General features: G+C 37.0%; 1 protein-coding gene across 1 annotated transcript; it reads right to left on the bottom strand.

Moving 5' to 3' along the window:
• Positions 1–3,658: 3,658 nt before the first annotated feature.
• Positions 3,659–20,675, bottom strand: LOC139720225 (uncharacterized). Its single transcript, XM_071631591.1, has 10 exons — positions 20,606–20,675; positions 17,990–18,108; positions 14,364–14,603; positions 11,820–11,962; positions 10,978–11,062; positions 9,371–9,560; positions 8,527–8,723; positions 7,586–7,748; positions 6,471–6,589; positions 3,659–4,679 (listed from the first exon to the last, which is right to left on the bottom strand). The coding sequence occupies exons 1-10, from the start codon at positions 20,673–20,675 to the stop codon at positions 4,365–4,367; spliced, it is 1,641 nt and encodes a 546-aa protein (XP_071487692.1). The 3' UTR covers positions 3,659–4,364.
• Positions 20,676–21,106: the final 431 nt, after the last annotated feature.

Raw genomic sequence — 21,106 nt, 5'->3', positions numbered from 1 at the left:
TATGAAGGAAGAACCGTGATTGTCTTTGAAATGTAGCGAGGAATGAAAAGACTGAAAAAAACATGAGACTAACAAGAATATTATCAAAATGTTCGGATCATTGTAGCATTGATTTTCCATAGTCATTAGACTCCATGCAGCCTGAAAATACTCACGATAGTAGTCTTTAATTATTAGTTAAATCTCAGTTTATTCAAAATACATTACAACAACAGGCATTCTGTCCCAATACAGCATTGTCTGTAATGCCCCGCCCCAAACAGCATTCACTGTAGCACAGCCACTGCGGTTGTTTTGTGTGAATTCAATCGCGCAGACGAGCCCATTCGGGAGAGCTGAATGATTGTTTTTTGACTATCCGTGGAATCGGTAGAAATGAATCATATTTTTATGCAAATGTTTTCCGACCATGCGTTGTTCATATTTGAAGAATAAGGTCTCATATAAAAGAAAAAATTTATGGATGTTCGGGTCATGAACTTTGTTTTTCGAAAACATAATTGTAAAAGTCTGAAAAATTAACTTAAAATCACCATTTCCGCGTGCAAATGAAAATTGAGTAGCACTACTGTCTATTGTTCTAACTCAGTCATGCGTGGATTATAAACTTTGTGTTGTACACCAAATGAAAGAGGAGAAACGTATCTTTCCATTCATGTACATTTTATAAAGAAAATTTATGATTTTGATACTAGAAAATTAAGAGGAAACTCGGTTTCGTTTTTTCTGGGACACGCTGTATTACGCTCCTCTACACTCTAAGAAAAATTTCACAAAAAATTGAGTAAAACGGCCACATGGTCAGAATTGAGTAAAGTTTTAACCACTCCTAGTTGGGTAAAAGTTTGATCATATTTGAGCTCCTCTTTTACCCAATGAAGAGTAAAATTTGTTTTGCTTTATTATTGAGTAATTTTATTTTTACTCATTTTTGACCATGTGTCCATTTTGATCGGGGTTATGTGTAAATTTGATTTTAATCCCAGATGACTATTCTGATTTTTAACCATCTTTGGCCATGTGTCCATTTTGATCGGGGTTATGTGTAAGTTCAATTTTACTCCCAATTGACCATTCTGGAGAACACGAGGAAAGTGTAAATTCGTTTTTACTTTTGTGGCAAAACAATTTTGGTCGGCCTGCTTACGTATTTGCAATGTACAATTCATTTTAAAAGTACAGTATGATATACATGACATAACAAACACGTGAAATGTGACTTGCACATTCTCATGGTACATTTGAAGTTGACAAGGCAAGCTAGCAAGTGCATGCTACAGAACAAAATAGTTTGCGACATAAAACCCAAATAAGTAACACATGACAAAAAATATATATCGTTATTACCTTTATTGTGAAGGTAAACAATTTTTTTTTTTTGAGCTGAACTATTCATCTTCTCAGAAATAAAACATAACAAACATACACGAAAAGCTGGTAGTATGTTATACTTTAAACTACATGAAATAAGGAAAACAACGTGGAATTGAGTTGTTACTTACAACTTCTTTTTCTCTGTAACATTGGAATAAACTTGCAACTTCTCTTTTTCTGGAACATTGGATTAGACTGTGCTTACATGCAGAGCATGTAACACGCATGCAGAACTTTACATGGTCATTGATGGTAGAAAAAATAAAGCTTGCGATCAACTTGTCACAACCTTTCTTTTCCATGTAAAACTAAAATAAACTGTGATTTATGTAAAGCATCTTGTGCTATACATCACTTCCTTTCCAGTCTCTGGTATAGGATTAAAGTTTGGAACCAAATGGAACGACACTCCGATTCTAGGTCTTCTCAAAGCTTCAGTCACAACATTTAAAACTCATTTCTCGATGTTGGTCCAATCTAAACATTTCTAAACACAAAAATCAAAACAAGGATACCGCACAAAGTACAAGTGTTTCTTTCCTAACATATGGTCAATATCCTTCCCATGTGAAGGCACAAGTATTTTAACAAGATTATAGCAAGGTCAATATTTTGGTTGCTCTACATTTATATTCCAGCAAAGTCTTACATCACATAAATTGTAAACCTTGGTTTTATAGAACACCCTTTGCAAAATATATGGCCATATGAAATAAACCACATGAAATTGAGTTGTTACTTCAAACTTCCTTTATACACTGAAATAGACTGTCTTTATGCATGCAGAGCTTGTACACATGTAAAACTTTACATGATAGGAAAATAAAGCATGCAGTGGAATGATGACACTTCAAGTCATAATTTTCTTAACCAGTAATGTAAACTAGCTGTAGACCTTCTCAAAGGACAAAATAATCAATAAGTTGGTACATGATGATTAATTCTTTACATAAAGGAACCAGAAACATGTCTTCAATGGGCACAGGCATAACAAGTATAAAGGTGCATTTATATCGTATCTGGCACGGTATCATGGCGCAGCATTAACGCGATATCTAAACCGTGATTGATTAACACTCTGCGCGCACTGACCAATCACAGACTAGATATCTTGTAAATGCTGTGCCGTGATGCCATGTAAACGAGCCTTAACACTGAAAATTAACGAAAATTATAATGTGGAATAAGCACCTCCAGCAGAGGGCCTCAAAGATATATTTTTGTCTGTTTCAGATTTGAAGTAAATTTGCCATTTGGGGAAATACATCACCAGAGTATATTACACTTAGATATAGCATTCAGCTCATCCTAGCTCGAACTTGAACTTGAACTTGAACTCAACTTAAAAAACACAACATTCACATGTAAATACAGAGGTATAATGCTGACATACTATATAAGAACCTGAAATGGACTCCACGAATACACGATTATGATTTCTTTTACAACATACTGAGGTGTCTGCCCCTAACCATGAAGTTAATACCAGTCTTCAGCTGAACATTTTGTCTACTTCTTATCAAAATGGTAGTAGGCTCTGAAGGCCTTTACTGCCCCTGTTTCTTGGGCACCTGCTTCAACCCCGTAAACCACAGTGTCCAAGATCACCCACATGGCTCGAGCCTGTGCTGGATACTCCAGATCAAAGATCTGAAATTTCTTATAGCACAAGTCAACATCAGATACATGTATGAGACTAAGAGCTTCCGCTCAAACACTTTATTTTACAAGAATAATGAAACACTGGGCTACAAGCCAAATAATTCGGTGCCTTTTCTGCAGTTGGAAAAAAAAATCCTCCAGCAAAAGAAAACCAGAAAGACATAGGTGCTACATATTTTGCATTTCACTACTGTTTCAGATTTGATGTATCATAAACTTTCCCTTAAAAAATAAAGCTTACCACCTTGAAGGATTATTGATATGTATTCATTATTTCTGAGAAGATATATGTGTTTCACTGTTACTATTAAAGACAGGTCAATTTTTACTCTGCTAAAATTTGTATGCAAAAACAATGCTACTCAAAGAGATCATGTATGTGCTTGTAATTCAGAGTTTACGGTATTTGCCATATTGGAGAAATCTTTCACAAGAACGAGAACAAACTCATAAATGTAATGCAGCTCACCCTATTAAGCAAACTCCAAATAAAACAATATGAACATGTAAAATAAATTGGTATAAAAATGATGTAGCATATACATGTATGATCCTGAAATGGAACCCACTTAAAACATAATAATAATAATGATAATAATTTTTTTAAAACAACATACAGCTATTTGTCTTCCCCTTATCATTAAGTTAATTTTTACCTTTAAGTGAACATTCTACCTCTTATTAAACTGGTAGAAGGCTCTAAAGGCTTTTACTGCCCCTTTTTCATCGTACTTGCTTCCAAAAGATTTAAAATGACCCACAGGGCTCATGCCTGTGTGGGATACTATGAATTGAAAATCTAAAAGAGATTTTATATCACAGGTGAACAGCAGATACAAAACTCTTCTGCTAAAACGCTTGCTTCACAAGAATGACGAAACAGTGATTGTTTCAAAATTGATGTACCGTAAATTCTTGATTAGCAGCACATACTGACTTTAAGAATTGCATCTTTTATATTTCTTGGATTATGGATATGTATTCATACTAAGAAGATATATTTCTTTTTTGTTATCACAACAGTTCAATCAATCTTTACTCTGCTTAAATATTTTATGTAAGAGCATGCTCTCCAAAGACACCACAGTAGTACATGTATGTGCTTGTAATCGAGTGTTTACCATTTTGCCATTCTGGGGGAATCTATCACAAGAGAATTACAAGCAGAAACACCATCCAGCTCACGCTAACTGAACTCCAGATGATACAGTGGGTAGGAAAGGTATGGGAATCCACTAACACATGATTAATATAATCTTTTTTTCAACTTACAGATATGTCTTCCCCTAACCAAGAAGTTAATACCAGTCTTCAGCTGAACATTTTCTCTACTTCTTATTAAAATGGTAGTAGGCTCTGAAGGCCTTTACTGCCCCCGTTTCTTGGGCACCTGCTTCCACCCCATACACCACAGTGTCCAAGATCACCCACATGGCTCGAGCCTGTGCTGGATACTCCAGATCAAAGATCTGAAATATCTTATAGCACAGGTCAACAGCAGATACGAGGCTCTTTCTCTCAAACACTTGGCTCTCCAGAATGACGAAGCACTGGATTGGCTGGCAGACATTGTTCCCTACAGCCAGGACGAAAGGCTGGTTCCTCCCATGGTCTTTTCGGTAGGCCTCGAGACTGGTTCCTTCCTGCAAATGATAAATATTAAACTACAAATGTCGCTATGGCGACTAGTATACCTCCGCCATAATGCATGATTCTCCTAATAGGTCTATAGTACATGTGGACAATGTGTGATTACATTTTCACAAAATTGGCAAAAATTAAAATGACGTTTGTCACAAATGTGTTGAATGTTCACCTTCCTTTAACCTAGGTTTGATTGGATGAATAGGAGAGCATGTATTTGGGGATTTAAGGACTTTAACTTGACTTTGACCCATTCATAAGTTTATGCATTAAGTAATTTTCAAGGTAGGGAGAAAAAGTGCAATTTCTGTATTGAACAGTAAATTGTTACCATTTTCATCTGGCCTTTGACCCTAAGATTCATACGATAATCACTGTCAGGCAGGACATGCATAAATATGTAGTAAGTTTCAAGATAACTCGAGCCACTTCCGAGATATGGAGGAAAAAGCTAATTCAGCACTTTCACTTGATCTTTGACCTTTGAGGCAAAAAAAAAAAGCAAAAAAAAAAAGAAACTTTCCAGAGAATCTCTATTGGGTTATATTTGCATACACCAAGTGTTTAAAAAAAAAAAAAATCCTGCTGGCATTGCATAAATATGAGGGAAATAGTAAAATTTTGAAGTGTTGCCTTTGACCTTTGACCCGTGACCTTTGACCCCATGAACCCTAAATTCTCTAGATAATCACTGCCAGTCAGTACATGTAAATATACTATGTTCCATGAAGATACCTTGAACAATTTCCAAGGTACGGAGAAAAAAGTGAAGTTTTAATATTTTTACTTGACCTTTTGACCTTTGACCTCATGACCCCAAACTTTCACTAGAGAATCTAAATTGGGTAATACATGTATACACTAAGTTTCAAGAAAATATCTTCAGGCATTGCATAGATATGGTGGAAATAGAGAAATTTTACATATTTGACCTTGACCTTTTGACCTTTGACCTGGAGCATGTGCACCCAAAAGTTGATAGGCACAACTTCACCCCCTAATACACATACATGCCAAGTTTGATTAGGATACCTCAAGAGGTTTTTAAGTTACGCTGTCTACAAAATTCATTACGGACGGACGGAAGGACGGACGGACGGACAACCCGAAAACATAATGCCTCCAGCACCACTTCGTGGCAGAGGCATAAAAAGTACATCTTATCTTATGGCTCACAAAGTCTGAAAACGAAGTTTGCCGTTTCCTCCACTATACTGGAAAGAAATAGTTTCAATCAAAGAATAAAAATCTGCAAGAAACGACTACCATCAATAGTGATATGAAACATTTCATTCCCGTGGTGATATTTTTAAATGACTGATTTCAGTCAATATTGCTTTAGGTTAAAACTCTGCAACACATCACACAAATCTTTGTGATTAATACTCTATGCATTTTCCTTCCCCTGTTAATCCTATATATAGTTTAAAATTAGGGCCAGCGAGTTCTGGTACGTGTAGAATTCAAATGGTTACATTTCTTACCATCATAAGCGCGATTCAAGTTCACATGCCAGGACCCTATTACATAAAACTTGACATCAGTAATACGTGAAATATAACTTTGACAACTAAGCTCTCAGGCAAACAGATGTAAACATTTTAGTAGCACATAACAGTTACTGGAACTTTTTATTCAATACACATTCCTTTTTGATGAAGCATCAAAGTGTTCATGTCTTGACTTGATACGTGGAGTTGATCTTGCTGTATGGAGATGTGACCCATGCTAACACAAAATTTTTCAATTTTCTTCACTAATACTGCTTTTGCTACAAACATTTGACATACCTTTTGGCAGTCGATGAAACACTCCAATGACTCTTGGGAAGAGGCTCTTCCCCCTTTTGATGACTTCTTGCCCGGGAACAGATGTGACAGCATAAGAAAAGCCAGATTTGCCTTTTCCTCTGTTAGTGGAGTACACAAAAAGTCTTTATTAGAATATGAAAGATTTTACGCTACATATGTCTTCACACCATAAATCAATCCTGGCATATTTTCAATTCACATATCAGCTTTATATCTCTTCAAATTCAGGGCTTATTTTATAACCAGTGGGCGATTGGGGGCGAATAAGCCACTGCCACCCCTTATTTGGTTGATAACACATTTTTAGTCATCACACGCAAAAAAAAAAAATTCAACCACAGCCCCTCCCCCCTTTTTATGCTGCTATTTTTTGTAGTAATCACAAGAAAATGCGGCAAAATTTTTGCCCGCCTCCCCCCCCCCCCCCATCCCCTTTTAAGAATCCTGGATCGGCCAGTGATGACTTAAGATTATTATGCAGATTTGCAGACATGCACACTGCTCTTTTATGGAAGAATTGGTGGTGTGCTGTGTGCTGTGTATTTGGGGAAGGTGCCCAAATGTAGGTGGGGGCTACAACAAAGATTACAAAAAGGTTAATGTGATGAGCAACAATAGAAGCCACGAGCAGCAGTAGTTGGAAGTAGCTTGATTCCAGCACTTGCCTCGGTGTCAGATGTTGGAAAGGGCACAAACGACCCTTGGTGCTGTTTTTACTAAATACACCATTTGGAAGAATGCAATGGAGTAAAACACTTCTATAAATCCTATTACATCTACATTATGAGGGATGATGAAGTGTATATCACATCATTTTAAAATCAAATATAATGTGTTACCATGAACTAGGGGACGGGACAGTTGGGTGACTTTGGACAGGAATTGTTTTACTTACATTTTTTTTTTTTGCTGTTGGTTTTTCTGCAAATATTTTTGTAGGTTATGAAAGGGGGATATGTGAATATTTGAATTACTGCACTTCTCTTGTATATTGCAAGCAGCAAAATAATGTAAGTGAAATTGTCTAAACTGTCCAAAGTCACCCGCCTGTCAAATGTCCCCTAAGTCTACAGTATCTATCAATAATTACACACCTTGAGTGAAGTCCTCATCACGTCTTTCTTGTACTCCGAATTTCACCTTCCACCCTGGAGAAATTCTATTCCCATAGTCCAGAATGCAAGATGATACTACTGGCCACTTTGTGAAGAGAAGGTCCCCCTTTCCATCAAATAGCTTGTTGTAATCCTGCTCAATCTGCAAAGAAACAAGAAACAACAACAACAAAACATGTTTTTGCAGTTATTTTGTTTTTTGTCTGTTAATTTGCCTGTTAGATCTTGAATTCTCACCATCTTAGTCCATTGTGTATGTTCCCAACACACACTGTGCCTTAACCCTATGTATTCCAGAGGGGAGGGGGAGCTTAATTAGCCCCCCCCCCCTCCTAACATGGGGGAAAAAATTTATCTACAGCATGCAGTCAAATTATCTCCTTACTCACACATCAGCAAGAGACCTTTAACCCCCATCAAATCTTACCGTAAGAAGCTACATGCATAATAAAGATGATGCACAAGAAACCTCATCTATACCCCATCCCCCCCCCCAAAAAAAAAAAAAATAAATAAATAAATAAATTGCTTTTGAAGAGAAACAGAAATGGATATTCAGACAAGCATTGATGATATCAATATACATGTATATTTCATATTAGATGATTTCTTACATTAAAAAATATATATATATATATTTCATACTATTCTATGGGTAGGAAGGCAAAACATACTTCATACAATGTTATCTATAGAATATGTACAGATTTATTTTTTTTTTTTAATTTTGCACCCTGTGATTTAACAACAAAAATCAGGCATTTGTGTGTACATGCAAATATGGCAAACACTGACTGCAATAATTTTGTTCATCTAGATTTTGGTAGATATTGGACATGATAATAAAACCCCTGTGACAGCTTACAATGAGGATATAACATGCACCTGCCATTCACAATGGGGACGTAACATGCACCTACCATTCCAGGAGAAAGAAGGTGTGGAAACTCAGCCAGCACTTCAGTCACACACGGCTTGTTCTTTGAACTTCTCGGCAGGTTGGAATGTACAAAGTCCCTTCTATAAGCTGCTGTCTGCTCCATCTTGGCCACAACGTCTTTGTGAGGGGTGTCATGACTCTTCAACCATTCGGTCGTAGCTTTCATGTCTGCCAAATCTGATACAAATTATGGAAACTCATAATAACAATCATTATTGAATCAAGCCTGAGAACAAATGCATAGCCTTAATGTTCATCCTAGCATTTTCTAGCTTTAACCCTGAAAAGGGGGGGGGGGGGGATATAGCCATCCCACCCATCTCTGACCTATAAACCTCTGAAATAGCCCAATATTTTTGTGTCAGGCTGTATGCATTATCAGACATCATTAACAATATTGCTTGGGCTGCTAATTCTCCTAAAAGTAAACAAAGTATAAGAACAAGGCATATCATAATTATAGTGCATATAGAAATATTGCCACATTTTACCCAAGTCACGCTGATTTTTCTATAACTTGCACTTCCCCTTAGACCCAGTCAAAAATTACTCTTTAAATGGGTTTAAAAAGTTAGTACTAACATTCAATCAATACAAATTTATATTTAACCCCAAAATGCAATGAAGTCACTTTTTTCAAGCCTTGCTAACAGACCCAAGGTGGAAAAATTATGCAAATGAATAGATTGTTGTAGGTAAATCTACATTTAACTCAATTGTTTACTGCTTGATGCACAGAAACAAATTTTTTATACAGGGCAAGTATTTCTCAAGCCTGCTTCACTTTACTTTGGAGATAATTGGCTACATTTGTAAGCACATACCATAATTCATCTGCAATGATGAGGTTGAATCCTCATTGGAAGAACTTGAAGTGGTATCCTTAGGACTGCCAACCTTGGCTTTGTCTTGCTTCCTGTCTTGCTCTGCTGTTTTCCTTCTCAGGTACTTCAGCCGGTTTTCCAGCCTACCACCTGCTGGAAGTTTGGTACTCCCTTTCAAGTACCACTCCTCCTTTAAAAAAGAAATGAAATAATATTAAAGAGCAAGAAGAATGTCACAATTAAAAGAGTTTATATGGTTATTTTCACAGTAAAGGGAGTAATTTTTTGTTCTGACAGGGTCAAAATTTCTGAATGTGTTTTGATACATATTTAGACTGAATTATAACTAAAAATATCAAAGTTATGGATTTTTTGTTCCAGAGCTTGAACTACAAGCAAAACCTTGAAAAATATGAGTATGCAAAGTATGAAGAAGTACACTTGTAACTCATGTATCATAAAATTTATCTAAAATACCATGATACATGTGCATGATATATTGTTCAGCATGCATTACAGAGCTGTTTGAGAATGCACATTGGTTTCAAATTTACAGCTGTTTGAGTGTAATGATACTCAGATTGGTAAATACATTTGTAAATATTTGCAAGAATTCAATCTCCAAGGCAATCATTGTTGTAATACACATATTAACATTGTAAGATGAAATGGTCACGAACTTGACATAGGAAATTGGTTAGTAGTGTTTCAGAGACTTCAAACATGCTAACACAATACTGTATGTATTATCAACTAAAAAGACACAACACCAGGTTTAAAAGTACTGGGTAAGCATGGTAAGAGTGTACAAAGCTAAAAATGCAACAGTGCTATGTTGTGAGGTTAAAAGGTCATTGACACAGAATTCTCATGGTAAAGCATGGTAACAAGAATAGCATCATCAAAACCCAAATGCTGACAAAGCTTTTTCAGTATCAGTGACAGAAGGAAGCTAACTATTTATGGTAATGGTGCGAGATCGTTAATCATAACATCTCTAAATTCAGAATTCTTTTGACATTCTTTGTTTCTATTTTTGTTTATATCTCAACTAAGTCCATTTGGGTTATTTTCACTAATTGCTCTTCATAGAGAAACAAGTAAACTGATGTACAATTGATTCTTTCTCCTTGTAGTATAGTGCAAGGGAACACCTGTACCCAGTATCTTTTAATAACTAAACCCTGTTTTAGATGAAACATGAACCTTGAACCAATAAGCCACTTAATACTTTGCCCACAAACATGGTAAATTTTAGCAATTTATCATAATGCACTTATGGACAGATGTTGTTAAAATTGCTCCTAGCAAAGAATGAAATGTCTGCACTGTACATGCATGTACAGCTAGGCATCCACAAACATTTTCATTATATTTCTGAAGCCTGTAGTAAGATCAGCATTAAATTATATATATATATATATATATATATATATATATATATATGTATATATATATATATATATATTTATATACATATTTCTACATGTTATTCATTGATTTTATTCCAAAGATATCATTTGTCAATAGTTATCTGTCAACTTGGGTTGTGTCTTACGAAAAATCAAATGACTGCTAAGTCAGTAATTTTTAAACTGTCTACTCACGTCTCCATTGCCAGCTGGATCTTTAAGGAAGGGGAACTCTGCAATGATGGAGGAGGCCATTGCCCCCTTCATGTCAGGGCCAGGTCTGATGACAAAAAATATGAGAATTGTAGTGAAATGTACATAAATCATTGCAAATGCACATGTGATACAATTCCCACACAAAGCACTGTGGTGTAGTTGAGCATTCCCCCCTCCCCCATAAAGTATATCCTATTAAAGCTTGTACATCATCTGCATTAACAAAACGAGGCTAGTTTTCTCAGCACCAGACCAGGAACCTACAGGGAATCCCTACAAGGGTATCAAAAACAGGAAAAATCTGGGGGAAAGGGTATCAAATTGAGATGAATGATTATGTAATCCTTGAATAAATTTACCACTTAAGGGTATTAAAAACCAGACATTAAACATGATTCTCTGTTCATGAAAATGGAAGAACAGATTGTATTCAAGCACTAGGAACAGTGGAGAACCTGCATATCCAATTATGGGTATAGGCCTAAATAAAAAAAGATTATGAGTCATAATGATACTATCCTTGGATAAAATGACTTTTAGGGTTATCAAAATATGGAAGATCTTACACATTTCCCAGTCTAGGGTATATAAATAATAAGATTCCTGAAGAGGGAGAAGAGGGTTTGGAAATGAATTGGACATGAGAAATTCACCTACGTGAAGATACAACTTTAGGTAAAAAAAAAAAGGTCTTGTAAAGTGAATGTGATTATTTGTTAGAAGAAATGAGAAGAGAAACAAAAAGAATAGGAATGCAAAATTAACACAGACAGAAGCAAAGTAATATTAGGATGCCATTGCAAATGGTAAAATGTCATTACCTGAGGCCATGCAAGTCTACTAGATGCTCTGTACACATATTGCAGATGACACGAGTGTTGTGTGGCGTGCAGACTTTCATTCGAGTTACTTCCTCTAACGTTTTCCTCCCTTCCAAAGATTTCTTCAGAATTTCACCCACATCCTGTAAAATATTCAAGATTGCATGAGTTTAAAAAATGGTGTGTGTGTGTGTGTGTGTAAATACAGGAGGCAATTCATTTTTTCTGGCATATTTCAACTTCTTTCGAAATATTAGCTACATGTAGAAGAGAATCTAAAAATTATACAGTACATGTAATTTCAATTGGTTCTGCGTACAAGTACTATAATCAGTAGCATGATCAGGGCTCAAAATAATAAGTAATTAGCACCAAGAATGGGCTTCCCAGCAGTGAAGGACTATTTTCAAGAGACTTTGACAATAAAAAAAAAAAACAGAGTCAATATCATGACACCTCTGAACAGTGGCGTATCTAGGGAAAACGGCGCCCGGGGCAAGCGCGAAAATTGCGCCTCTAATTTCTGAAAAAGACTAGTGTTCAACCCCAACCCCATCCCGGTAGAGACTTTAAGCAAAGTCCACATGATATGCTTTTCAAGCCCTTAAAAGGGGTCTTTTGAGGGTGATTTAAATGTAATGAATTTTGATAAATTTTGGCGAGCGAACGCAGCGAGCGAGCCGAAAATGTGTGTATTTCAGCTGACAAAACATGGAATTCTTGTCATTTTTTGCTTATCAAATCGTACAATTCTAATCAAGATAGTGACGGCCTTATAGATAACGATTTATCTATACCAACAAATTGAGTACTTTAAAAAATATTCTAAACCAGCGGAGGGGCATTTCATGAAGCATTTTGTCCGACAACTTGGACAAAATTTGCTTTCAGCCAATCAGAAGCAAGGATTTCAGTAGCTTTTAACAGTTTGTCAGACGAAATATCTGACAAATTGCTTCATGAAATGCCCCCCCCCCCCCCCCATGTACGCGCGAGTGAGCCGAAATTTGTATATTTCCGCGTCATCATCATCACGTTTTGTTCTTATCTCCTTTTTAATTTTGATAAATTTTGGCGAGCGAGCGCAGCGAGCGAGCCGAAAATTTTTGTATTTCAGCTTACAAAACATGGAACTCTTAATTGTCATTAATTAATTCCCGGTTAATTAATTCCCAATTCCCGGTAACCATCAATAGGCTCCGAAGGTCGATGGATGTCGGTCGCAGGCCACCACCGCTAAACAAGTAAGTTATGAGATTTTTGGTTTAAACTTTCTTTCCATCATCTTAATTGTCATGTTTTGCTTATCAAATCTTACAATTCTAATCAAGATACAATGTATAGTGACGGCCTTATAGATAACGATTTTTACCAACAAACTGAAGACTTGAAAAAATACTCTGAATTAGTACGAGCGAGTGAGCCGAAATTTGTATATTTCCGCGTCATCATCATCACGTTTTGTTCTTATCTCCTTTTTGTTTTGATAAATTTTGGCGAGCGAGCGCAGCGAGCGAGCCGAAAATTTTTGTATTTCAGCTTACAAAACATGGAACTCTTGTCATTTTTTGCTTATGAAATCTTACACCTATTTCTAATCAAGATATAGTGACGGCCTTATAGATAACGATTTTTGCCAACAAAGTGAGGGCTTGAAGAAATACTCTAAATTAGTACGAGCGAGTGAGCCGAAATGTGTATATTTCCACGTCATCATTACGTTTTGTTTTTATCTTGTTTGATTTTTTTTGGCGCCCCCCCCCCCCCCGTATGTTCGGAACCGTTGGCGCCTTCTTTTGATCCAATTGGCGATCGCTTCAGAACGAAAGAAATTGCAGCCGCTGCTCAGTGAAACATTTTGTCTGCTAAATATAAAATGACATGTGTGAACACAATAGACATTGTCATTTTGTCCGCTTCATCATCACATTTTGTTCTTACCTTCTTCTTCTATATAAAATTTAGAGAGCGAGCGCAGCGAGCGAGCCGAAAATTGTATTTCAGCTTACATAACATGGAATTCTTGTGTGAACACAATAAATATTGTCATTTTGTCCGAGTCATCGTTATGTTTTGTTTTTATCTTTTTTTTGATTTGGTTTTCTGCCCCCCCCCCCCCCCACCATTCTTCCTCCCCCCCCCCCCCTTCCGGTGAGTTTCTTCTTCTTCTTCTTTTCTTTTTTCTTTTTTTTTCTTCGTTTTTTCTTTTTTTTTTCTTCTTCTTCTTCGTTTTTTTCTTGCGCCCCCAAGGAGCGGCGCCCGGGGCACGTGCCCCCCTTGCCCCCCCCTAGATACGCCACTGTATTCTGGTGTGATTTGAAATTCCAATGCTTATATATTCCTCCTCTACACACAACATAAGAAAGGCTGAATCTTAGAAAAATTTGCTCATATCTATACTGTGCATGATGACAAAAAAAAATAAAAATTATTTTCACAAAGTACAGATGAGACACTATATACATGCACACACACTGTATGTAATAACATGAGTACATGTATATCAATATGACTGAATGAATTACATATGAAATGTGAACTTACGTATCTTACTGCTTTCTGACGTTTGAGTGGTGGCGGTGTGTCACTGCTGCTGTTCAGATCCTGAACTACAGCTGATGAGCATGATGGTTCTTCTACATCTACTGGGATAGTTGAAGCCTGGGAAAGGTCAAAAGTAACTGATTCCATATCTGACAGCATCAGATCATCAGAAACTTCAGATGACTCCCAGCCCATCTGCATGTCTTTGAGTACAGATTCTGCAGCATTATTTGCTTCGTCCTATAAGGATGAAAATACACCACTCAAAAAGGGTTTAGCAATTCAACAGTAATGAGCTTATAATCATTCCTTTTTAATAAATCTTACTTGACATTAAAATTATTGGAATGAGTGTACAGTTGCCAGCACTGTATCCTCATGCACATTATTTTTACTGATACTTACACACTTTTGAGTTATAGTGCAAAATCAAATCAAGACAGTAATTTTTGGGTTGAATTACAGATTTGTGCATTGTGGAAAGTGATTCACAGAGAACTGTTTCCCCTCCATACTCATGATCATTGATCTGATAACGATGCCAATCCATTATGCAAAAATTTTGTACATGGTCACACACAAAAATGTTGTACACATTCCATGATTTCAGTATCATTAAAAAGGGAAATGAACTGACATTTTAATTGATGTAAACAATGCAATAAACAGAGAGATGTACAGCATGAAATCAAAACTGAAGTGCATAACTTGTATGCCTGGAAGAAGGGTGCAAGCCCTGCTCACAACCAAATGTTATGATCTTGGTGTCCTCTTAATAAGAAAAAAGATGTTCTTTCCAGCCAGCTTAATGAAAATAAATGCTAGTCAGTGAGAAATCATAAAAACTGAATGTATCTTCTGTTCCATTTCAATAGGTTTATCCTGTATAATGGTCATTAGTTTACAAAAAAAAAAAAAAATTGTACCACGGTACTTACTTTCCTTTCATTTGATATACCAGTACATACATGTATAACTTTGTGTAGAAAGAAAGCACAGAAGTTTGAAGTGGTTAAATTGAAAAATTGAAACTGAAGTGAGCATGTACCTGTAAGTTATTTTTGAAGTTTATTACTTTGGTCTAGTGATCTTTGTTGCAGTTATGACAGCATGTATCTGGTAGGAATGTACCACTGATGATCTGCACTATCATGACTCTTCACTGCATGGACAGGTCTGTGTTCAAACAGGTCTTCAGGATTAAGCAACTGTAGAGAATCCAACTCCTCTTCTGATGCAACAAAGGCTTGAAAGTGATCATGAAAGTACTTTGTTTTCCATGGCTGGATCATTAGATACAGTCCATCTTGCTTTCTCATAATATAATCAATCCTTGAGAAAGATGGTAGTTCACCACACCAGTCAGTCAGTAACATGACATTGGGTCTGTATGTGTATCCATAGAATGTTACTTTATCACACAATTCTAGTAAGGTATCAGGTTCACAGCTCAACAGCCGACATACTTCTACCTCGCTCTCAAGATCACAAACTTTGACAAATTCTGATGTGTGGATGTATACACATTCGCTGTTGATGTGTTCTTTCTTGAGCATTCTGAATGCCTGTGCTTCCTGGTGTTTACGTGCAACTGTCTTGGCGATGTTCTTGTAATTATTACAAGTTTTCGCCCACTTTTTCAAAGGCTTGTGCTTTCCTTCTTGCCTCATACAAGCATACTGTGACAAAGGGCCCAGCTGTCTGATTGCCTTGGGATAGTGGAGGAGGTTGTGATGCTTGGGGAGGAGATGGTTATCAGGAAACAGTTGCAAATATAACTGATGATGCTCATTAATCCTTGACTGCAAGTAGTAGGTGACAGCAGTACTAATGTTTGGTGCTAAGACCAGTTGGTATATCTCCAGAAGAACTGTGAACAACCCCCAGTACTCACATCCTTCTTCAACTTTATCTCCCACAATCAGGGGTAAGAACTCAGCAAGACAACTCATCTGTGAAGCCTTTTGACCACTTGGTCCAAATGGATTGCTAAGGTGACTTTGAAGGATGGGGCTGGGCTTGTTTGCTTTTTCTGTTATACCATAGCTGAATGACTGAATACGACAGTTCAGTTCATCAAGGCTAAATCTGCCCTGATTTATGAGTTCTGAAAGTACAAGTTTCATCTCGATTGGAAGTAACCCTTCTAGGAAATCATGCATCAGGTCAGGAGCATAGTTTTGCGACACATGGTAATAGCTCAGTGTATTGAGAGCACACGACCTCCGAAGTCCCGTTTGAGAAACATCATTTACACTGATATCATAATCAATGTTTTCTTCAGTACGGAGTAACCTTTGATCAACAGCTACCTGTTTTCTGCATATTGCCTTGAGTGCTTTGCAGAACCGGCAAAAATAGTTGGCACTAAAACTTCCAGCAAAGCCGAGCATGGTATTGAGAGCTAAGTTATCACCGACTGCCTGGAAGAGTCGGGGACGTACACGGCCAGTGAATCCATCTGGACTATTAATATGAAGACCTTCTGTGAAGAGAACTTCAAGGTCATCCGAAATACGCTGAAGAACAACATTTACACCATATTTGGATACCAAAGAAGATTTTGCTAGAGCAACTAAAAGGACATTTTCCAGTTTAGCTTGGTATTTCTTGGGCAAAGAAGCAACAGTAACATAGATACCAAGAAGTTTGTGTTTCCCTTTCTTTGAACCTAGGGGGTTCGCTGTCTCAAAGTCATCATTATACAGCAACAATTCTATATCCACACAGTCTTGGTTTCCTTCACAAGCTTTGTAATATGATCCATCTCTGTAAGTCTGAAGCACATCTTTTTCGCCAGCAGTGTCTTTTTCCTGAATGATGACTGACATATTAAATATAGCCTGGTTGTTCCAAGAATACTTTCAGATTTTCACCGACTGGCACGTACTGAAAAGTTTCTTCAACTTGTTTCTGCTCAGTCCTTCCAGTATGTGTATTCAGACATTCTTTGTATACATTGCCAAAAACAATTTCTTCTGGCTCAATAAGAACATTACAGTTGCGGGCAAATTGGTTTTGTTTATGCTGAGTAGATAAACTGAAATGCTCAAAAGGATCTTTCACCATGTCAAGGACTGACTGTAGAGTGTCAATTTTATCAACTGAGGGTTTGATATCCTGAGATACGTCCTCGATGATGGGGGCTGACACTTGTTGAACTGCTTCAATTACATTAGTGAGCAGCTCTTGTGTGTCACAAATTATACTTTGCACTGTGGAGGATGGCAGGGATGAGCTTTTAAGTTTTGCTACATATTCAGAAACAGACTGTTTGATTGCTGATGAAATTTCCTCTGTGGGTTTTTCATTTGGAAGCACTTCTGACTGCTCTGATGCACTTTCATCACTAAAAACTGTGTTTCCAACAGAATCTCCATCACTGACATTTTCTACAATGGAATCATGATCTTGTTCCAAGTGCCGCTTGTAGCTATAACCATGATAGAATGTTTTAAAACATTCTTGCACATGACACACAAGTTTTGTTTTGGTCTTTGAGTTTATGTTGTGGATCTTTAGGTGGTTCCACAGGTCCACACTTCTTTCAAAGGATTTCACACATTTGCAACATGCAAACATTTTTGCAGGAATGATTTTTGAGATGTCCTTGGTCACACACTTGCCTGTTTCTTCCATTTTTCGAAATGGTGAACAAATTTAAGCCTTGGGCCCAATTGGGAGATCACATCCTTCACAAGACTTGCATCCAGCAGCTTGAATGCTGACAGGTCAATGCCACAATCTAAAACAAAAGAAAAAATAATATGGTAAATTCTATTTAGGAAAAAAAAGAGAAATGAATGATAAGTTGATTTGCGTGCTTTTATACAATCCATACTGTAGATCATCATAAACAGCAAAAAGCATTACTGTTCAAGTTTGTTACCATTAAAAATACTCAAAATTGCCTTTTTGACATCCTTGTCATTTCAAAAATCATATGAATTATGATGCTGTTTTTCAAAATTGATTTGTGGTCTCCCCCTGCCCCCCTCAAAATATTACATCAACAATTTTCTTGGTTGATATAACCTCATGAAATGTATCATGTATTTTTGTTTTTAATTGTCGAGGTAGGCCTACAATTTTGTACATTTTTTGGAGTAATGCATGATTTGAATAAAAAAATTGAAATGTCAAGGCACTGTAAAAGCACACATACCGTACACACTAAACACACAAAGAAACACACTTCAATGAAAACAATATACAGTACATACAATATGCAACTAGCCGCTTTCCCCTTCCTTTATAGCCATTTTATAGCTCTTTTATTAATCTGGATAGGAAAAACAAATTGTGTGCGATTAGATTTTCTTTAAAGGGATTTTTTAAGTGTTTAAAGTCTGGGCAGTTTGTATTTCTAGTGGAATTCAGGGTATCATGCAAGCCCAATTCCCCCCCCCCCCACGTCAATGGTACAGTCAAGGACATGTCATGGATACAAGCACAGGCAAGAGTGGTGCCTTGACTCTGTAATTTTTATACAGGTCTGGCCAAATTTGCATAAATTTCTGAATATGCAATAATTTCAACTCCAATGAATAAAGTTCTCATGATTTATTTCAGGATAGATATGAATATTTGGTTGAAGAAAACACACTTTTTAAACTTTAAAACATAAAACAATTAATTGGTACCAGATTTTTTTTTTTTTAACCCTGTCTCCTAATAGCACATAACATCCTTTGAAAAGCTCCCTCTATCACGATTCTCAAAACTTAAAAATCTCAACAACAAAAAAGAGAGAAAGCAAACACGTGTATTAAAGGGGTAATATATAATAGCAATATTTGACAATACTGTATACCCTTTAATTTTATGGATGGATTCAAGTTACATGTTGGTAAACCCCTACAGCTATCAACTGCTCATTAACTCACTGATCGTAATACATGTATGTAAGAGGATGTCAATCATGTAAGTCACAAAACTGCATAGTTGATGTCAAGTTCAACCTTGCTGTGTTCATATCTATTTCAGATCATGTATTAACATATTATTTGAGGAAAGTGAAGAACGATAAGGGTTTATGACCATAGTGTAACTCCAGTAACTTCTTCCAAAAAGAGAGTGGTAAATGAATGTATACATGTTGAACAGCCACCCATTTTTTTGTTGTTGTTGTTGTAAAGGCTGATTAGGTAATTATCTTTGAAAATTATAAGCTGGATAAGACTTAAGTTGTTGCACAATAGTCTACTGAGTCTGAAGGAAAAGATAGCAGACAGCTAGACAATAGGGTCTACAGGATGTAACTTACTAGTACAATTGTAACTCTAAGTTAGAGTTATATTCTTGGTCTACATCATTACATGTATTTAGTTGGAAGGTTTCAAACTGTGTCTGTTCGGCAGATTTTTGACATTTTGGAAATGTGTCTTGAGGTAAATCTAGACAGATTCCCAAAATGTCAAATTCCACAGAACAGACACAGTTTGAAGCCTTTGAACTAATATGAAAATGATGTAGGCCTAGACTCTACTGCATTATTTCACCTCTTTGACATTGTCACAAAATGTTGTAATCTGTGCATCCAGACCTCACACAAATCAAAGGCAAGCCAAGGCTTCAAGCAAACCAGAAGACAGTAGAAATACCATACTGTCAGTAGACAGTAGTATCTAGACTAGGCCTATAGCATAGACTATAGATTTCTATCAACTTGTCCTACTCTATACTTGACTATAGCCTATGAAGGCTTAGTCTGACAAAAGTAGATCTAACACAGGGCTGCACACTAACCCATTTTTTCTACTGGTCCGGCCTGTCCATCGCCTGCATCGGACCAGTAAGTACCCAGTCTTTCCATTTTTTACTGGTCCATTCCTGAAAAAGTTACTGGTCCGACAGTGATTTTTACTGGTCAGGGACCGTCGGACCAGTGCCAGTGTGCAGCCTTGTCTAACATTTAACAAGTAAACGTTAGGCCTATCAAAAACCCTAATCTAAAGTACGGTACTGTACCAAGTTCTTGCACACATGCTTATCACGATTATGCCGAGTATTGGACCTGTGTCAGTGACTAGGTCGAACATGGGCCAAGCGGCCGGCCTTTGAAGAGCCAGCCGCCGAGGGCCGGCGCCGGCCGCCGAGTACATACGCTTGAAGTGCAAAGCCAGCTGCTGTGCGGCGCAGGCAAGGTCAACTAGTCGTAGGTACCACTTCCGAACGGTACCATCAACTAACTTGAAGCATCTACATTATTGGAAACAAATATACTGGTAATTTATACTTACTTTTAAAGTTGGGGATTTGGTCAACAAGACCCCATTGACGCAGCAAAAAAGCAACTTCGCTGTCCGCCATGCTTCGTGCTCTGTCGATGTCGCGTCGAAGTAACAGTACAGACTACTACTATATGTAGTTGGTATGCATGCACGTGCGCGCGCAAGTGTAAAAATGACCCACCAGTCATCCGCGTGTGTCCTTTTTACACCTAACATAGCAATATCGCGACTGGGCTCGCCTGGTACAGTGTAAACAGCGAGAGTGTAAAATGCAGTTTACTCCGAGTTGAGTAAGATAATGGAGCAAACCTTACTCACGAAGAAGAGCAAAATGAAAGTATGTAAATATTGAGTAAAGAGGGGTAAAAAGAACGAGTTTGCTCAATAAAGGCGAATTTACCGCTGTTAAATGTTCAATCTTGCTCAATATTGAGCACTCTTGAGTTTACTTTAGCAAAATTTTACTCCATGGATTTAGAGTGTATAACATACTATATCCGATCAAGCTGT

This window comes from Diadema antillarum, unplaced genomic scaffold (genome assembly GCF_040938485.1).
Source record: "Diadema antillarum isolate AM-2024a unplaced genomic scaffold, OU_Dant_1.0 scf00000123, whole genome shotgun sequence".
In the NCBI taxonomy this organism is placed as follows: Eukaryota; Metazoa; Echinodermata; class Echinoidea; order Diadematoida; family Diadematidae; genus Diadema; species Diadema antillarum.
This window is presented reverse-complemented; position numbering and strand designations above follow the sequence as displayed.